The 17,614-nt window shown below is 38.0% G+C and overlaps 1 protein-coding gene and 1 long non-coding RNA gene across 3 annotated transcripts in view; one reads left to right on the top strand and one right to left on the bottom strand.

The window, feature by feature from the left end:
- LOC110947979 (synapsin-3-like) overlaps nt 1-17,614 on the top strand; it is a 154,613-nt gene that overhangs the window by 121,012 nt on the left and 15,987 nt on the right. For both annotated transcript variants that reach the window (XM_051957584.1, XM_051957653.1), the window contains exons 7-10: nt 366-428; nt 7,676-7,818; nt 9,205-9,279; nt 10,301-10,403. In XM_051957584.1, coding sequence (XP_051813544.1) covers nt 366-428; nt 7,676-7,818; nt 9,205-9,279; nt 10,301-10,403 — 384 coding nt within the window. The remainder of the gene's footprint in view (nt 1-365; nt 429-7,675; nt 7,819-9,204; nt 9,280-10,300; nt 10,404-17,614) is intronic.
- Nucleotides 11,432-17,614, bottom strand: part of LOC127536682 (uncharacterized) — a 28,277-nt gene continuing 22,094 nt past the window's right edge. The window contains exon 2 of the long non-coding RNA XR_007945784.1: nt 11,432-15,709. This is a non-coding gene — a long non-coding RNA (uncharacterized LOC127536682). The remainder of the gene's footprint in view (nt 15,710-17,614) is intronic.

Here is a 17,614-nt window from a genome sequence, read left to right as displayed (position 1 = left end):
TAAACATGTTAAAAATGCACTGACCAAATTGCAGTTTTCAGTAAAAAATAAATGTGATGAACTCACAACATTCAGCAAACACAATGTCTTTAGCGAAAGCTGAGAAAAAGCTCGGTGTTTCCCTCAGAGCTAAAATAAAGTGAAAAATGAAAGTGAAAAATGAGCCCACAGTGAGGAAAAATGTGGCAGGAGCAAAGACAAAAAATGGCCAGAATCTGGTTGGTTTTCAGAGGGTTAAAACAAATGCAACTTTAAGCAAAATAATGGTGAAAAATTTGTGTTTGACCTTTCATCTCCTTGTTGGTGGTTAAAGAAAAGTAGTTTTTTCTGATTTACACTTAAAATCTGATTTCTTTTGTTTGCAGGTTACAACTCCTACCTACCCTGTGGTTGTCAAGATGGGACATGCCCACGCCGGCATGGGAAAGGTAAGATCCTCAAAAAACAGTCAAACACATGAATTTTACTCGTATATCTGAGTTGCAAATCCTGGATTGTGAAATTAGCCACCTTAGTCTTGACTTTTGAGTCTAAAACTGGAATTGAATTGAATTCCACAAAGCAACCTGGATTTGGGGTTGAATTGCTTCAAAGTAATTTCAACAATATGCTAACCCCAAATCCAGATTGTTCCTTGGATAGGCATTAAATCTTAAAACTACACTATAATATCACAGATTAACAGCAGATGTCAGTCTTTTGTTGACCATCACATCCTTGTCAGAATAAGAGAATAGAAGTTGCATCTAGACACATTATCGTAAATGCTGCTCTGGCCGGATGGCATTAAATGTCGCAAAAGTCTCTGTCATGGTGCCCTTTGCTAGCTAAACTTCTACACTTCTCTTTGTTTGTCAACATGAACGTGTCAAGTCTGAAGTTTAAACAACTCAAAACAGAAGCGAAACTTAAAACTGCACTTCTCCTATTAGTCTTCTTGATTGTTGCGAATACATTCTGGGATACTTAAAAAACGTTTACACAAGCCGGCTGCCGATGCATTTTTGAAGAAAGTTTAAATTTCATTGAAATAAACTGTTTAGCAGGTGTTTAGCGTTCATGACAGCACTTTGGTCAACTCAGTCGTTTTAATACGTGTTGTATAAATAAACTTGACTTTTTACTGCTTTGCCTTAAGCCAAGAAGGTTCTCCAAGTCTTTTAGCTGAACCGATGGACTTAAGATTCCTTTCTTTACCAGCCAACCTCAGGCTCACACATAGATTTGTCTTGATTCCAGTCATGCAAATTTAAACATGATATTATCGCGACTGGTGTGTAGCTTCAGACATGAGGGCCGGAAAGCCAAACCCCCATCTGTTCCCGTCTGTACAGACTTTTGTTGTCTCTCTGTGGGCTACAATCAGACATAGTGGCTAAAATCGCTGTTATAATCAGGCTAAAAAGTGTCTCTGAGTTTACTTTCACTGAACAGATTGTTTCAAAGGAGTGATAAAGTCTGAGTACAGTCAACCGGTCATCTTACATTTACTTTGGGTAGTAGATTGATGTTTATCTCTGATTACATCATGAGAAATGAACAGTGTGGATCTTTTCCTCTCCAGAATTTGTTAGGTGTTTATGATTTATTTATTTATTTGAAGGCATTACAGAATTCTCCCTCTTCCAGCAGTTATTTGAATATCTGTTGGCCTCGTCTGTCTGGATGGGTTTGGTTTCCTGTTCGGCAGCCAGACATGCTATAGAATTTCCCATAATGCTAAAGGGGGAACTTGGAAGGAACTTGTAGAACAGGACCTCGTTTAACCCCTCAGACCTCACAGAGCTCTGAGTGCGCTGGAACATGTCGGATTTAAGTCACTGCTGTTCTGTTTTTGCTTTTCTTGACAGTAACTGGAAATACTTAGAGAAGCAGAACAAAGACTATTAATAATAATATTATATCAAACTGACCATAAAATAACTCTCAAAGTTAATTTTAAAAGCAGACAAAAATGTCAACTGTCCATGAACTGCTCATCTGTGATGTGTCGTTACATCAAAAGAATTAACAGAATCTAAACTTAAAAACATGATATGTAATCTAAATCATTTTGTTCAGCATGTCTCATTTAAAAATTTGACAAAATGTTGCCAGGTAGTGTAAAAACTACAAAATTCTTCACTCCTCAACGTAATGAGAATCCATTAGTGACTCAGCTGTACCCAACAGTCATGTGACAAAAATACAGGAACTTTTCACTTGGATTTGGTTGAACTGGAGGCTGTGTTTATACAGAGCAGATTATTGACAATTATGGACGCAAATTAAAAAGGCAAGTACAATATCGATAATATTTTTTTAACAGAATTGCTAGCACCTATGGGCACTTGGAAAAATTTTGCCCTTGGGGATTCCTGTTTTTTTTTCAATTATTGTAAAAATAAATAACTAAATTCTCATCTGCAAAACAAGTTCACACGAGTCTTCTCCAGATGTATACTCAGTGAAGTGGGTGGAACCAAAAGGAAGCGAACTTTGACTTGGAATACTCCTTGGGTTGCAAGTGCAACATGTCTAAGTATGAATATCCTGAGCCGATGTCAAGGATCGAGGTTTTTTCTGAGCCCAATCTTTTGTTGATATCTGCCGTCACACCCATGTGAGAATGAGAGAACAAGCATGGAGACATATGATTTTAAATGCAGTAGTACAGGTCAGATGGTGTTAAGTATCACAGAAATCTCTGTCATGGTGTCCCGTACTAGCTAACCTTTCACAGTGCTCTCTGTTTGGCAACTTCAACTGCTCTCAGTCCAACTGACCACTTCCTCTGGTCGCTACATCAGTCAATAATAGGAGGCTCCACCTGGTGGCACAACGCAGTACTACAGCTAATGTTCAGTACATGCTCTGACTTGCATGTTGAGAATACAGGAGTTTGCCATCTTTTTCTATTGATTAAATTGTCAAACTTCTACACTGAATTGATTTTAATGACCATAATATACTTAGTGTGTGTATTATTTTTGAAAACGGTATGAGATTAGGAGTTGGCAATGGCAAACTAAATTCTGAATGACTTAATGTGTACATTTCTAACAAGAATGCATATTATGAAACACCCATTTTCTCATTGGTAGTTATTTTACAGTAAAATGAGGCACTGTGTTTTCTTGTTTCTTAATGTAGTTTTCATCCTAAGGTTGCTATAGGCAGTGCGATGTCACTGTAACTTCTAAGGCCAGTAAAAGAGCTAACAAATGCTAAGAATATGCTTGTATTAGCTTGGTGATGTTACCTGGATGTTGTTTTCATATTTACAACTTGATAGTCTCAAATGTAGCTGCTCATTTGACCTGTTTTCATCTGATTGTTGACACCAGTAGCAGCACTTTACCCACTTTTCCCATTACGTTGGTTGCACCAGTGAACCTCTGTATTGTCGCAAGTGTGTCATTTTGTCTGAACATTGACCAGCATGACGTGATTTTTTCCACCCGGCGCCGTTATTCTTCCTCCATGCCAGTGTTTCACCTTCTCTGGCGTACCTTCTGTTTCTGCTTGCATCATTATGGTTGGTTTGGTTCCTCAGAGGAATTGTGTAATTCTCTGGACGGGTTTTGGTGCTTACAGCTCAGAGCTGGACCTGCTGCTCGCTATCAGGTTCTACCTCCTGAGCCATGACGTGAACTGTGACTCACATCCCTTCATTCGGTTGGTTTTGTTGCTTCTTCTTCTGCCCGTTCGCTGCAAATGGGAAAAGGTTCAGTTCTTCAGTTTGAAGGTTAAGATGTTTAGCGATGCAGTATGAAAGAAGTGACCTGAATGCCTCCATTCACTTACGCCTATATCATTTAGTAAACGGTACAATCGAGCATGAATAACAATACACATGACAAACTGTTTTCTGTCCAAGTATTTATGATTTTCAGGGTCTTTTCCAACCAAATAGTGCTTTTTTTTTTAGTAACAAACAATAGTTTTGAAGGTTTGCTTCATGCAAAAATACTAATTTATGTCCAAGTACTTGTAGTTGTAAAGATTCGCTCCACCTCAAAATAGTACTGACAGTTTTAAAGTTTTTTTCCCACCCAAATAGCCCTTTCAAACAAACTAGTTATATTTTTAAAGGTTTATTACAACCAAAGTACTATTTTCTGTCTAGTAGTAGTATAGTAGTTGCTACTACTATACTATACTATACTATAATACTTTCTGCTTAAGTAGTTATAGTTTTAAAGCTTTATTCTACCCAAACAGTGCTTTCTAACCAGGACGTTATGGGATTAAATGTTTATTCCTCCTAAAGTACTGCTTTCTGCCAAAGTACTTATAATTTTAAAGATTAATTTCACCGAAGTACTACTGTCTTCCAAATGACTTACAGTTCTAAAGTTTTTCCACCTAAAATGCTATTTTCTGTCCAGACCTTCTATTTAAAACTGTCATTCTATTCCATTCAAACAGGACTGTCTAATAACTAGTACATTATGGAATTAAAGTTGTGGAAATAGTACTTTTCTTATCATTTAAAAAGTTTATTCTACCTACATATTACTTTTAACTACCAAGTTATGGCTTTAACTGCTTATTTATTCATGTCTTATCCGGGAAGCCAATTGAGAGGTTTAATATCTCTTTAATGCTTTAAATGCTTCTTTGTGGGGTTGAAAACACAAAAATTCCCACATCCGAAAACATAAAACTCTCAAAATTGAGCGAAAATCTTTTTTTTTAAAAATAGAACTTACTTTTGGGTTTCAGATAATAAAGAAGTGAAGTTCGTGCTGCACCTTTAAATCTGAATTCGTCTGACATGCGCTTCATTGACTTGAAGATATTTACTCGTCTTTCTTCTGAGCTCATTTTAGAAACTTCACTGATTTAGTCGTGTTTCCACAAGCACATTCATGTTTTTACCCTTCAAAGTGTCAACACTGTTTACTGCACCACATAAACCATCAAAGTTACTCGCCCTTCTTTTAAAAATTCAACCCTGCATTTATTGTTTCTCGACCATTCTCACTCTTGCTAAGCTTCCCTTTATTTGTTTTCCTACAGTCCGTTCTCTTCTTCATTTTCTGGTGAAGGTTGCATCACTTTTAAAAGGGATTTCTTTGTTCCACCCAGATAATTTGTGTCTTTCTCAGCGGTTTGAAGGATTTGTTTGTATGTGAAAATGCTCTGAAAGTGGAATCCTTGTAAACGTGCTGTGAAACCGTTTCCTAAGACCTCACAAACTGTCACATGTTGACGCAAGTGTCTTGTGTCTTGGGTTTCCACTCCATCTTCAAAACTCCGAAACCTCCTTCATCCCGTCTTTAAAGCACATTAACAGAGAGACAGACACGAAATATCTGTCTGACAGCAACAACCATAACAGATTTCTGAATCGTCTGTATGTTGATCTAGAGGCGAGACAGTATTTACTCATGTTATACACAATCAGACCTTGTGGCACAACGCAGAAAAAGGACATAAAACCTGGTTTGGATTAGTTTTCCATCCTGCAAATAAATAAAGAGTTCAAACCCCAGAAGATGAAAAAGGGCCTGTTTTTCTTATCTGGTTTGTCTTTTTTCACGATGGCATGTCGCTGTTCCCACCATTTCCTCTGTGATGATACCAGTGAGGAATATGGTTGATGAGTGACTGGAAGCTCTGGACTGAATCATTTTAGCATCTCAGACATCGATCTCTGACAGCTAGCCGTACATTAAAGCTGTCGATTGACGGGTTTGTCTGCCAAGATTCCCCATTTCCCACGACCTGATGGAATGCACCTCATAAATCTTTGCATTAACTTAATTGACCAGCTAAATTCCAAGTCGTTTTTTGCTCTCGTTACATTTTTACTCACTGTGGGCTTATTTTTCACTCTAATATAACGTCTTGTACATCTATAGAAACAGCACAACCATGACTACAAGTAGAATTTGTCTGATTTTTCATTTTCCAGCCATTGGAAAAAAAAATGGAATCAACATGTGAAGCATTTTTCCAAATGTCCTCGGGTGTTACCAATACTGGAAAATGCAAATGATGACTCTACATACTGTATATATTTTATTGCTTACATTTTTATTTAGTTTCCATATTCGTCTCCTATCTGTTGCCTCGAGCTCAGCCGAAAAGTTGTTGAATTTCTGTCACATGACTGTTTCTCGCAGTCAGGTCAATCATATCATCACAGTTGCACTGGGATGTGCAAAATTTTTAGTCTTTCATAGAATCTGATTAGTGCAAAGGATTTTTTTTTCAGATTTTTTTTAATTAAAAATAATACATGTAGAATAGAGCGATTTCCAAGAACATATCTTTTCCTTAGAAATTAACCAAAATTTAGGTTGGGTTAATGTTCTGGATAGAATTATACATAGTTCATGAAATTTTGGAAAGTCAAAAATCAAACAACTTTCTCCATTTTAACAGTTTCTGGCTCTGATAAATGCGATCATATATGTAATGGAAGGCAATTTTGATCAAATATCCTGATTTTTAAGCTTTGATTTGGTTCAGTTTTCCAACAAAATGGTACATTGCAGATGAGCAGTTCAAGAACCATCAGAAAGTTATAAATATGACAATTCTCTCTGTTTTGACATTTTTGAGCACTGATAAATGCTCGTATTTTACTAATCATATGTGTAAAATGATGCAATTTTGAAGACATAGCCTGATTTTAAGCTTTGGTTTGGTTAAGTTGTCCAACAGATGTCAACAATTAGTAGTGCTTTCAAACTAACAAGTTGTGGTTCGAAAGGTTTATTCCAACCAAAATACTATTTTCTGTCCAAGTACTTGTAGTTTTAAAAGTGTATTTCACCTAAATATTGTTTTTTAAATAACTATGTATAGTTTTAAAGGTTTATTCTACCCACATAGTGCTTTTTAACCAGAAAGTTATGGTATTAAAGATTTATTCCTCCCAAAGTAGTGCTTTCTGCCACAGTACTTAGTATTTAGAGAGTTTTTTCTGATAAATGCTCATATTTTTATGTGTAAAATGATGCAAATTTGAAAAAAATAGCCTGATTTTAAGCTTTGGTTTGGTTACATTGTCCAACAAATGTCGACGATGAGTACTTCAAGGACCATCGGAAACTTAAAAATCTAGAAATTCTGCCTGTTTTTACAATATCTGGCTCTGAAATATGATGTAATTTTGAGAATTGCTTTAAAGAGAACATAGCCATGGGGTTTGAAGTTCAGAAGGTTTTAAAAGAAACCATCTGTAGAAACATCATCCAAATAAAAAGCAAATCAAACTGAAGCTTTTTTAATTGACATGTGACTCCTCTTTGAATAAACAAGAAGTGTTGTAGATCAAAGTAAATGGGGGTCTTAAATTCTGACAGATATTTTCCCCTGAAGTACCTCTGAGGGGTAAATATTTGTGTCAGCGTTACGCAGTCACACCTCGTTGTTACCTCATTATCTAAAGGCTTCGGTGAAAAAAAGTTGCTGAAAATTTATGCGATGGATGCGTTTTGTGTTGCCGGGCAACGTTGCGTAATTTTCCCTCCGTCTGCAGTCTACTGTCTAATAACTTCATGGGAGCGAGGTGACGTAGTTCAAAGCCGCCGCTGGCAGTGTTTCCATCTAGGGACCCTTCATTATCCCGGCCTGTGTACAAGTGTGAGATTCCTGTGGGATCCTGAGTGGCCGCTGCCAGCTTTAACGGCATGCTTTGTAATTAGCCGCTCGCTAACAAGTAGCGTCTCTCCCACAGATTAAAGTGGAAAACCAACAGGACTTCCAGGACATCACCAGCGTGGTGGCGCTGGCCGGAACCTACGCCACCACCGAGCCCTACGTCCAGTCCAAGTACGACATCCGCATCCAGAAGATCGGCAACAACTACAAGGCCTACATGTAAGACCGCCGCCTGCCAATGTTTGGTTGATTACAAAGTCAGAGTGTGTGGAGTTCAACAAGTGCATTTCCAGGCTGTCACAGATAGAGTGAAGCTCCCTACAAAGCTCCTGTTTTGATCAACTATCTGTCATGTTTTCACCATTTTCACATAAAAATTCAGGGGGACAGAATCATATTTAAAAATTTAACAAAATATCACAAAACACCATCCTGTGAGAACAAGAATAATCTCAAATATGGTCACAGGTGAACTTGTTAGCATGAATTTAAGGACTCAAATCATAATGACTCACGGAAATAAAAACATTGCTCAGTATTTTTAAAGAGAACTTGATGCATTTTCAGTTGAAGCAAGGGATTTTTAGACCCGGCATCTAGTGGCCACCGTTGGAATTGCAGGTATGTTTTACAGCTGTGAAGCAGCTTCTTGAATTTGATGTGACAGTTTTAGTTGTAGGATTTGACAATGAGGTAAATTAGTTATCAAGAAATTATAAATATAAAAAAATATTATGTAGAAGGTCATGTAAAGCATTGGTATATTGTGTCCTGAAAGAAAAAAAACTATGAATGTGTTTGTTTTCACCTTTCATTGGTCTTTAAACCACTCATCTATAGTGCTGTTCCATCAGAAAACTTAATCTAACCTTTAAATTGTACCATTTCATCAAAATCAATCTAATTTGGAAATTTAATTTTAAAAATTGCCCAAAATGAGAAGTTTATAAACGGATTTCCAAATTGTGGGAACAAGTAACTCAGCTGCAGTCAGCCAACAGTCACATTTATATAATTCATGGCATTTTAATTGTGTTAAACTTCACAATAGATGTGTTCTAGTTCTCTCTAGAGCTAGTCATGATTTTGTTTATTTCTATAGAGGTGCCAGACTTTATATTGCAGTGAAAATTAGAGAAACAATCTGATACTACTGCTGTAATATTTTGTGCCATCCCTAATTAAATGCACACACAGTTACACTAAAGCTCTCTTCTAAGATTTCTGCTCCTGTTTTCAGCATCAGTTTCTGCACTTTCCTGGTCTAACTCCTTCTTTAAACACTCATTTGGAATCAAGAGACGTCGCGCCGCCAAGCATTTAGTGACGAAGATTCTGAGTAAACATCCTCTTAATCATTTTCAGGTCTCTGTATCTAAACAGTTGCCCAGCCATCTCATCTTGCTTTCCCACGGTCTCATCATGAGAAATGTTTTTAATGGGCTCTGACACAAACGTGTAGGTGCAGGCGATATTCGTGGTCACTGATGAACAGACGAGGTTTTCTCTTCAGCCACACAAACAGATGTTGTGAGTGGCTTTCATGTTGTCCGGAGGCAGGTTGATTCATATCCTGATGCTTATTTGTTTTTTCTAATTTTTCAGGAGAACGTCCATTTCTGGTAACTGGAAGGCAAACACAGGGTCGGCCATGTTGGAACAGATCGCGATGACCGACAGGTACGCTGACTGACTCAGAGACTTTCTGGGAAATTAAAAATCTATTTGCGTGATTCAGTATTTTTTTTCATGATTTATATTTTGAAGCAAAAAGGTCTTCAGTAAAACGCACACTGACTCAACTTTTAAGCGCAAATCTGAAAGTGAAATCGTCTCAGACTTTTTTTTATAAAAAAGGGATTTGTTGAACTCTCTGAGCTCCAAAACCCACCAGCATTTTTAAAAGGAAAGTTGGATATTCAGAATTGTCCAATTTATCAGAAACACATGCATGGAAACGAACAAATCATCAAATTTTGAACTTTTTTGAAATTCTCATTTGCACTGCACCATTTAGCAGGAAATCTTAACCAAATCTCGGCCTGAAATTGTCATATTTCAGCAAAAACACTTCATTTTACAGGACACATTTAAAAATTTTATGAAAATACATTGCATGCTTTGGCCAGATTCTGTAAAAATCCCAAAAATTCTGTGCTTTTCTGCAGAACCGTAAAGCCAATGGTGATTCTTTAGGTCTGAACTGAGTTTCACAGAAAAGATAGTAGAAAAAATATGGTCTCCTAACAAATTAAAGACGCAAATGTTAACTTATGAATACTATGTAGAATCGGGAAGCACCGGTGGTTGTTTGGGAAAATGCTTTACTTTTTTTTTTTACTTTTTTAAATTTTGTAAAGGAAGTAATACAAGCAAATTCAGCTTTTGTTTTTCCTTTTCCAGTGATTTATGGCATTATAACTGTCATACTGCACAAGAGAGATTTCTTTGTTCTCTCTGCTCCTAGTCATGGTTGTTCTGTTTCCACTGAGATACTGCACTTTAAATTCTGGTGAAAAATGAGACTACAGTGAGTAAAAATGTGACAGGAACAGAAAACAGTCAAACTGCTCCAGAGCTCAGAAGGCTATTAGTATCTGTGAATCCTCTAAACCCAAATCTGTCCTTCATGTTGTCTCCAGAGATGATTGTTTGTGCGTTCTTGGTTTTTCATTCAGTTATTGGTGTGACTCTGTTCCAGATATCGGATGTGGGTGGACTCCTGCGCCGAGATGTTTGGCGGCCTTGACGTCTGTGCTGTGAAAGCCGTCCACGGAAAAGACGGCAACGACTATATCATCGAGGTCAGTGTGTTTTCAAAACCTGAGATTGCAGCCTGTGGAGGAATTTGCTGCCAGTAAGATACACTGAATATTCTGCACATTTAGCACATTTTGGAACACTAAGCTCCAAATATGTGTCTGAAATGTTCCCTCGAATGCTGCAGGGCTTCATATCAAAGGTTCTCCAGGTGTTCTGGATGCTCAGAGCAGCTTTTTGTAGATTTGCACGTCCGAACACCAGTCAGTGTAAACGTTACCTTGGATTCAGTGTCTTTTCCTGCTGATAGTACTTCATATCTCGGTGAAGTCTACAGGGAAGGGTGTAGCCAGACTTTGATTGCACACGTGATCGTCGGACCCTTGAAAGAACGATTATGCCGTAGACCAAACACAGGCAGCAGGACCAAAGCAGCTGCGAGAGTCCACGGCTGAGTCACTGTTTCTGCTAGCACAGCCTGTTTATTTGAGTCCACGGGTAAAGTTTGGCGTCGGACTTGTCCTGCAGTTTGTAGACAAATGAAATTGCGGTGGCGCGACCTGACACAACCAGTTTGGTCGGAGGTTTGGGGTTTCGTTCCCCCGACTGGATGAGCACAGCAGTAACAGCCTCGGTTAAAGATGCTAAAGATACATACATTCAAGGCTGTGTCATGTCACATCATGCAACGTGTGCTGAAGCTGCTACAGTCAGCGTTTTTATTTTGACACTCGTCGGTGGACACTGTAAAAAACATGGTCAAACCACTGGTCAAATCTGCAAAATTAAAGTAAAATGACTTGATTTAAATGTATCACAAAAATACTACATTTACAGACATTTTCATTGCAGGATTTGTGAAGAAACACTGTTAAGTTACAGATTTTACCTAATTACTGAAATGAAACACCTTCAATAACCTAACAGATCAAAAAGTTTTACAGTGACAGAGTTTCATTTTACAGATTTGGCCTAAATTATTACTATTAAACACATTAGATTAAGTGTTAACATGCTTAAGATTAGTAAATATCAGTCTTATTTTGGAAGACAAATGAAATGCACACCACTGTTGATTCTAAAGCACTTTTTGTTTAATTTATTCCAGTACAAAATTGCAATATCAGCCAATTATTCACAAATAATTCTGCAAAGCCCCACAGTAGGAACATTTTTGCGTTATGACCCAACTCATATCATATTTTTACTCACTGTGGGCTCATTTTTCACAGCAATATAAACCCCTGCACCTCTATGGAAGCAGGACAAACATGACTAGAAAGAGAAAGAGCTTAAAAGTGTCTTTTGTACAGTATGACACAGGTAGAATGCCGTAAACCATTTTAAATAACGGCCAGAATTGTTAGTTTTTTTCAATTATTGATTTACAAAAAAAAAAAAAAAAAAAAAATGGAATCACCAAGTCAAGTCTTTTCCCATGTGCCTACAGATGTTAACAATGATGGGAAAAAATGGTAACTCCACCTGCTATAGATATTTTACTTCTCACATTCTTAATTTGTTTCCATAACTGTCTTCTCTGTATAAATACATGGCCTGCAGTTCAGTTGAATAGTTGATTAATTTTCATTATGGGACTGTTGCTGAGTCATGGCTTTGTGATTAGGCTGGTTAATATTCCCAATGAAACAGAAAGTCACAGATTAGTGGCTCAAGAATACTTGAAAAGTTTGAAATCTGTACAATTTCTCTGTTTTCCAGCTTGCTGCTGTCATAAATGTTGTATTTTTGCAGATTATTTTAGAAAGAAAGTTTGTGCTGCAAATGTTTTGTGGTTTAGACGGTTACTATTTTCATGCAAGTGGAAAATATACTACTTTAATTCACATAATTTATTGAAATCCAACAATTATTTCTGTATTTACAGTTTCTGACTCTGGTGAATTGTGTCAATTTGGCGATCTTTTAAAGACAGCATGCCTTTCAAACCTACCGGTGAGTTTTAGGGTTCAGAGGGTTAAAGATTACACTAAATCAGGAGACAAACGGTTGCATCGGTTTTGTTTTTAGAGCAGCTTCCTATGTTTCAAATCTGAGGAAACAGGCCGGTCTTGGACTTCTGACATTCCCATTTTAGGCTGAGAGCATGACATCACTCCTCTGTCTATCTGCTTTGTGGGTGAGGTCAGCAGCCTCCTTTTTTAAAACTCATTCTATCTCAGGAAATATCTACCAGCTCCCCTGGGGATGTTCTGACTGTTTGGACAGAGAAGCCGGTGACACAGTGGAGTAGAAATGTTCCTCCTCCATGCGACCGCATCTCTTTCTGGAATTTAATTAACCGCGACAGGGAAGAGCTGTTGGTCCGTCATGGTGGGAATCTGCCGCTTTGTTCGAGACAAAAGACAAACAGCCGTGACACCTCTCCCTAATGAAAAGTAATGAGCTGCTCAGAGGCGCATCATTAACAGTTTACTGCAGCTGCTTTTAACCTCCGGCAAACTCAGCTTCACAAGTAAAGTGTGCAGATAATGGAGGTGCCGTTATGTAACACAATGTACGATGATGTGACACGACAAACACAGTTTAATGACAAATGACAGGACGGCAAAGTACGGTATGGTCGATCAAAAAGTTCCAAGACTGGTGTGGTGCAAAAGGAATAAGATAAAGCTTAGATAAACGTTGGTGATCTTTTATGTGGGGAATTCACATCTTAGATATAAATGAGGCATTGAAGAAGCCAAAAAGTACAATAAAGCTCAAAATAAAGGTGCAATATACACATCTTTCATGTGTACAGAAATGGCATGATGGCTAATGTACATGAGTAGAATTGTGCTTTTATTGACAAAGTGTAAACTCAGTTACAAATCAAGGCCAGAGTCCATGACTTGACCGTGTTTCAAACATCTAAAAAGTTTTTTCTTCAAAAAAAATCCCCAACAGAAGTCATCATATGGAGGGCAACAAGATTTATTTGTCGACAAAAAATCCACGAGTAATTCTTAACATTGATAACACCCGAATAAGAACTGAAGATACTGAGCTGTGCGGCGTCATTTATGCTGTGAGCGTTGGTCATTTTTCCATATCTATAGGGCGTATGATAGAAGAGACAGTTTTGACACCATTATAGCTTTCTAAATCTATTGGTCAGATCATTACGTCAGGTTATCATATTTCAACCTACATCTCACTCTACAGAAGACGTGCACAGACAGTTATCATTAGGTCATCTTTTACAGAGAACATGCCCAGACATGTTCAGATTTTTTTGCTCTACATCTTACCCTTATTATTTTGTGATCAATTTATTATTCCAATACATAACTTATAATACATTTATATCATTGTGTTTTGAGTACACATGTTTTACTTCTGGTCTTCAGTCTAATAGCATTTTCCATAATTATATCATCTCTTATTTTTAGCACATCGTACCCAAAAATATTGCACTGCAGAATATTAGTGCTACATTTCTGTTATTGCACTCATAAAGTTATAGGGTGAGAAGACCAGAGCTAACATGATATAGTTGCACACGAAGAGCTGTTTTTAATTGTTGTAATGTGACATTTGCACTATTGTTCAAAAAATTTGGGTCACCTAGAAATGCCCTTATTTTTTTTTTCAATGAAGATAAAATTAAATTAATCAGAAATAGAGTCTAGACATTGTTAATGTGGTAAATGACTATTCTAGCTGGAAATGGGTACATATGGGTACAGAGGAACATTTCCAGCAACCATCACTCCTGTGTTCTAATGGTACATTGTGTTAGCTAATGGTGTAGAAAGGCTCATTGATGATTAGAAAACTCTTGTGCAATTATGTTAGCACATGAATGAAAGTGTTAGTTTTCATGGAAAACATGAAATTGTCTGGGTGACCCCAAGCTTTTGAATGCTAGTGTATGTTGTGAATTTGCACTATATAAATAAAATTCAATTGAAACCCACTGGCAAGTTTTGATGTTCAGATGATTCATATTTAAGATGCAAATACTGTAGTTTTTGCTCAACTCCACTAATTTCACTGATAGTTTCGGTTTGATTGGTCAAAGATTCAACGTTGTGGATAAAAACAAACATGAAATCTGGTGTATTTGTACAGATTAACGCCTCAGAGCATGATTAACGGAGTCCAATAACATCAGCTAATCTAACACTCTGACAGGACCTTCTGTGTCTTAATTTGAGTTTGAACCATTAAGAACATGCAGCACCAGGCATAAACTAACCGTGACGTCACCCGTTGGTTTCAACGCCGAGAAAATGAAGCCCGGATTTTGCTACTTCCTGGTCGCCGTTTTGGATTTTTTGGAGCCAGTGACGTAAAAAGCGTCATCAAACAGGCTGGACCAGAGAGCAACTAGGGGCAGGATTGGCTGAGGACTCTCTTATCCCGCCCACATTTTGCCGCAGAGGCTTCTGTTGCTGTCAATCAAGTATAGCCACGCCCCCTGGCTCCACCAACTTTAACGATTTATTTAAAATTCAGTATTGATTTATTTTAAGATCGGCCACCTGATCTCTCATTTTGACCATGAAAACTAACGGGAAAAAAATCCTGAGCTGTAGAACATCAGTCTATCAAATTTTATTTTTTCCAAAAATGAATTGGGGACGATGGAGAAAAAGCTTTTTGGAGCCAACCCTAGCGGACGGCGTGATATTGCAAGTTTTTGACACTTCCGGGTTTGCTTCAATTCTGGAGCCAGATGCTACGTCCACTTTATATACAGTCTATGTGCAGCATAGAAGACGGGACAGGACACAGTAACGTTTTGACACTTTGCAGGAAAGAAAACATTGGCTTTTGTGATGAAATTATACAGGATAACACATGATGTGTGCAAAAAAGTGACAGAAGAGGATCATAAAAGTGATTAATCTACCAACAGGGAGGAGCACAAGATGCTGCTATCTTAAAGCTGAAGTTGTTTTCCCAGGAAAGCGTCGCCCTCGGCCCTGCCCTGCACAGCCGCTGCACCATAATTTTCACATGTTCTGCTGGGTGAACTTTCCCATGCAGCCGGCTACATTGTCCAGACAGCTGCTCAGTAAAAGTGCAGAACAACACCTCAGTGTTCCAGCGGCAGCTCCAGCCTGCTGCTCTGTGACTCTGTATCCTAATAAATCAGCAGGGTGGATCCCGGCTCCGCTCGCCACCGCACGCCGTTTGAAGTGGAGGCCGCCGTTGCCCTGCCAGGCCTCCGCTCAGTCCCCTGTGGTCGTGACTCAACCGGCCAAAAACACCGAACCGCGCCCCGCCTCGCCTCGCCGCCAGATCCTCGCCAAGACGCTGGGCAGAGAGAGGACGGGCTTTAGCGGGTTCTCTGATCTGGGTCGTGGTTCTGTGCAGGACAGTATGAACCCAAACAGATCTGAAAAACAAAAAAGAGGAGTGAAAAGCGCAGACAGGTGGATTCGTTCAGTCGGTCAGATGAGTTTCTTCCATCTTAGAAATGGAGATTTTGATTTGAGGTTTGTGGTTTTTCTGCATAAAACATTCACTAGTGTACAAAAGTTCGGGGTCACCCAGACAATTTCATGTTTTCCATGAAAACTCACACTTTTATTCATGTGCTAGCATAACTTTACAAGGGTTTCTAATCATCAATTAGCCTTTCAACACCATTAGCTAACACAATGTAGCATTAGAACACAGGAGTACAAGTGCTCCTCTGTACCCCTATGGAGATTTTCCATTAAAAATCAGCCGTTTTCAGCTAGAATAAACATTTACAACATTAATTAACAATGTCTAGACTGTATTTCTGATTCATTTAATGTTTTCCTCATTGAAAAAAAACGACCTTTCAAAAATAAGAACATTTCTAAGTGGCCCCAAACTTTTGAACGGTGGTGTAATGTTGAAAGTGATTGCAGATCACTTGGTGAGTTCATGTTTTATGGAATGTAACTTTTACAGACTCTACTGAGTATGCAAAGACCTTAATGTGCTGCAAAGAAACAGAGCGAGTGGTATTTTTATTCACTAAAGCAATATGGCCTGCAGTGTATGGTGCAGTATATAACAATATATTCAAGGACAGAACTTCTTCTAACCTTTACATTGTTCTCTACATGTTTCCTCATTCCCACCTTATAAGCTTTTTCCACATCTGTCACTATTAATTATCAAGACGATTGACAGAAATTGAACTTTTTAAAATAAAAAAGTTGTGTAACCCTCTCAACCCCAAAATAATCAAATGAACCAGTCAAAATGCCATTATTTTGCAAGTATTTGCCATTATTTTTGTCATATTTGCATTTTTTTTAACTTTATACTATTCAACATATTTTAATGTATTTTTCCCCTTTTCTTGCATGAAAGCATTTTTTTACTGTTTAAATCAGTCAAAATGGCATTATTTTACAAATATTTGCCATTATTTTCATCATTTTTACTTTTTTCACTTTACTTTATTCAAACATATTTTAATGTATTTTTCCTTTTTTTCATGATAGTACATCATTTTTACTCTGTTAAAATCAATTAAAATTCCATAAGTTTTTTTACAGATATGTGCCATTATTTTTAACATTTTTATTTGTACTTTACACTATTCAAACATATTTTAGTGCCCCCCCCCATCTTAACTTTTCTTTTTTTAAATGTAGCTACAGTATTCTTTGCAGTTTAACCAAATACTGCACCAAGTGATGTTTGCAAAGCAGCTGAACCTGACAGTTTTCTGAATTTAATTAACCTGATGACATTAATAAAAGGAACCTCTGTGTAGTGAAGCTCCAGCTTGCTACTGAACGGTGTATCAGTGTTTAAGTCCTCGGGTCGGTTCGGGCCTCAGCCTGGTCACCACATCTGTATTAGCATCTGCAGCCACACTGCTGCCGTTTGTTTTGATGGTGAGTCTCTGAGCTCCATGTGCTCTGTGGTTCTGCTGTGCACGTGAGAACGCACGTGAGCTCCTGTGGTGGGACGCTGTGGTGTTTTCTGTTGGAGGTTAATTGTTTGTGTGGCGATGATTCGATCTGAGCTTTAAAAAAAAATTCTGCAACGTCATGGAAGAGCTGCTTCAGATTTGCACACAGAGGAACATTTTATCTGCTGCACAGTACTAGTACTGTTACTGCTGCTAGTACTACTACTACTGCTAGTAGTAATAGTGCTACTGTTCCTACTACTACTCCTACTAACACTAAAACTCCTACTGCCACTACTTTTACTCCTACTCTTGCTTCCACTCCTACTACATCTGCTGCTACTACTCCTTCTGCTTTTACTTCTACTCTTACTCGTACTACTCCTACTGCTACTGATA

This window comes from Acanthochromis polyacanthus, chromosome 1 (assembly GCF_021347895.1).
Source record: "Acanthochromis polyacanthus isolate Apoly-LR-REF ecotype Palm Island chromosome 1, KAUST_Apoly_ChrSc, whole genome shotgun sequence".
NCBI classification, from domain to species: domain Eukaryota; kingdom Metazoa; phylum Chordata; class Actinopteri; family Pomacentridae; genus Acanthochromis; species Acanthochromis polyacanthus.
This window is presented reverse-complemented; position numbering and strand designations above follow the sequence as displayed.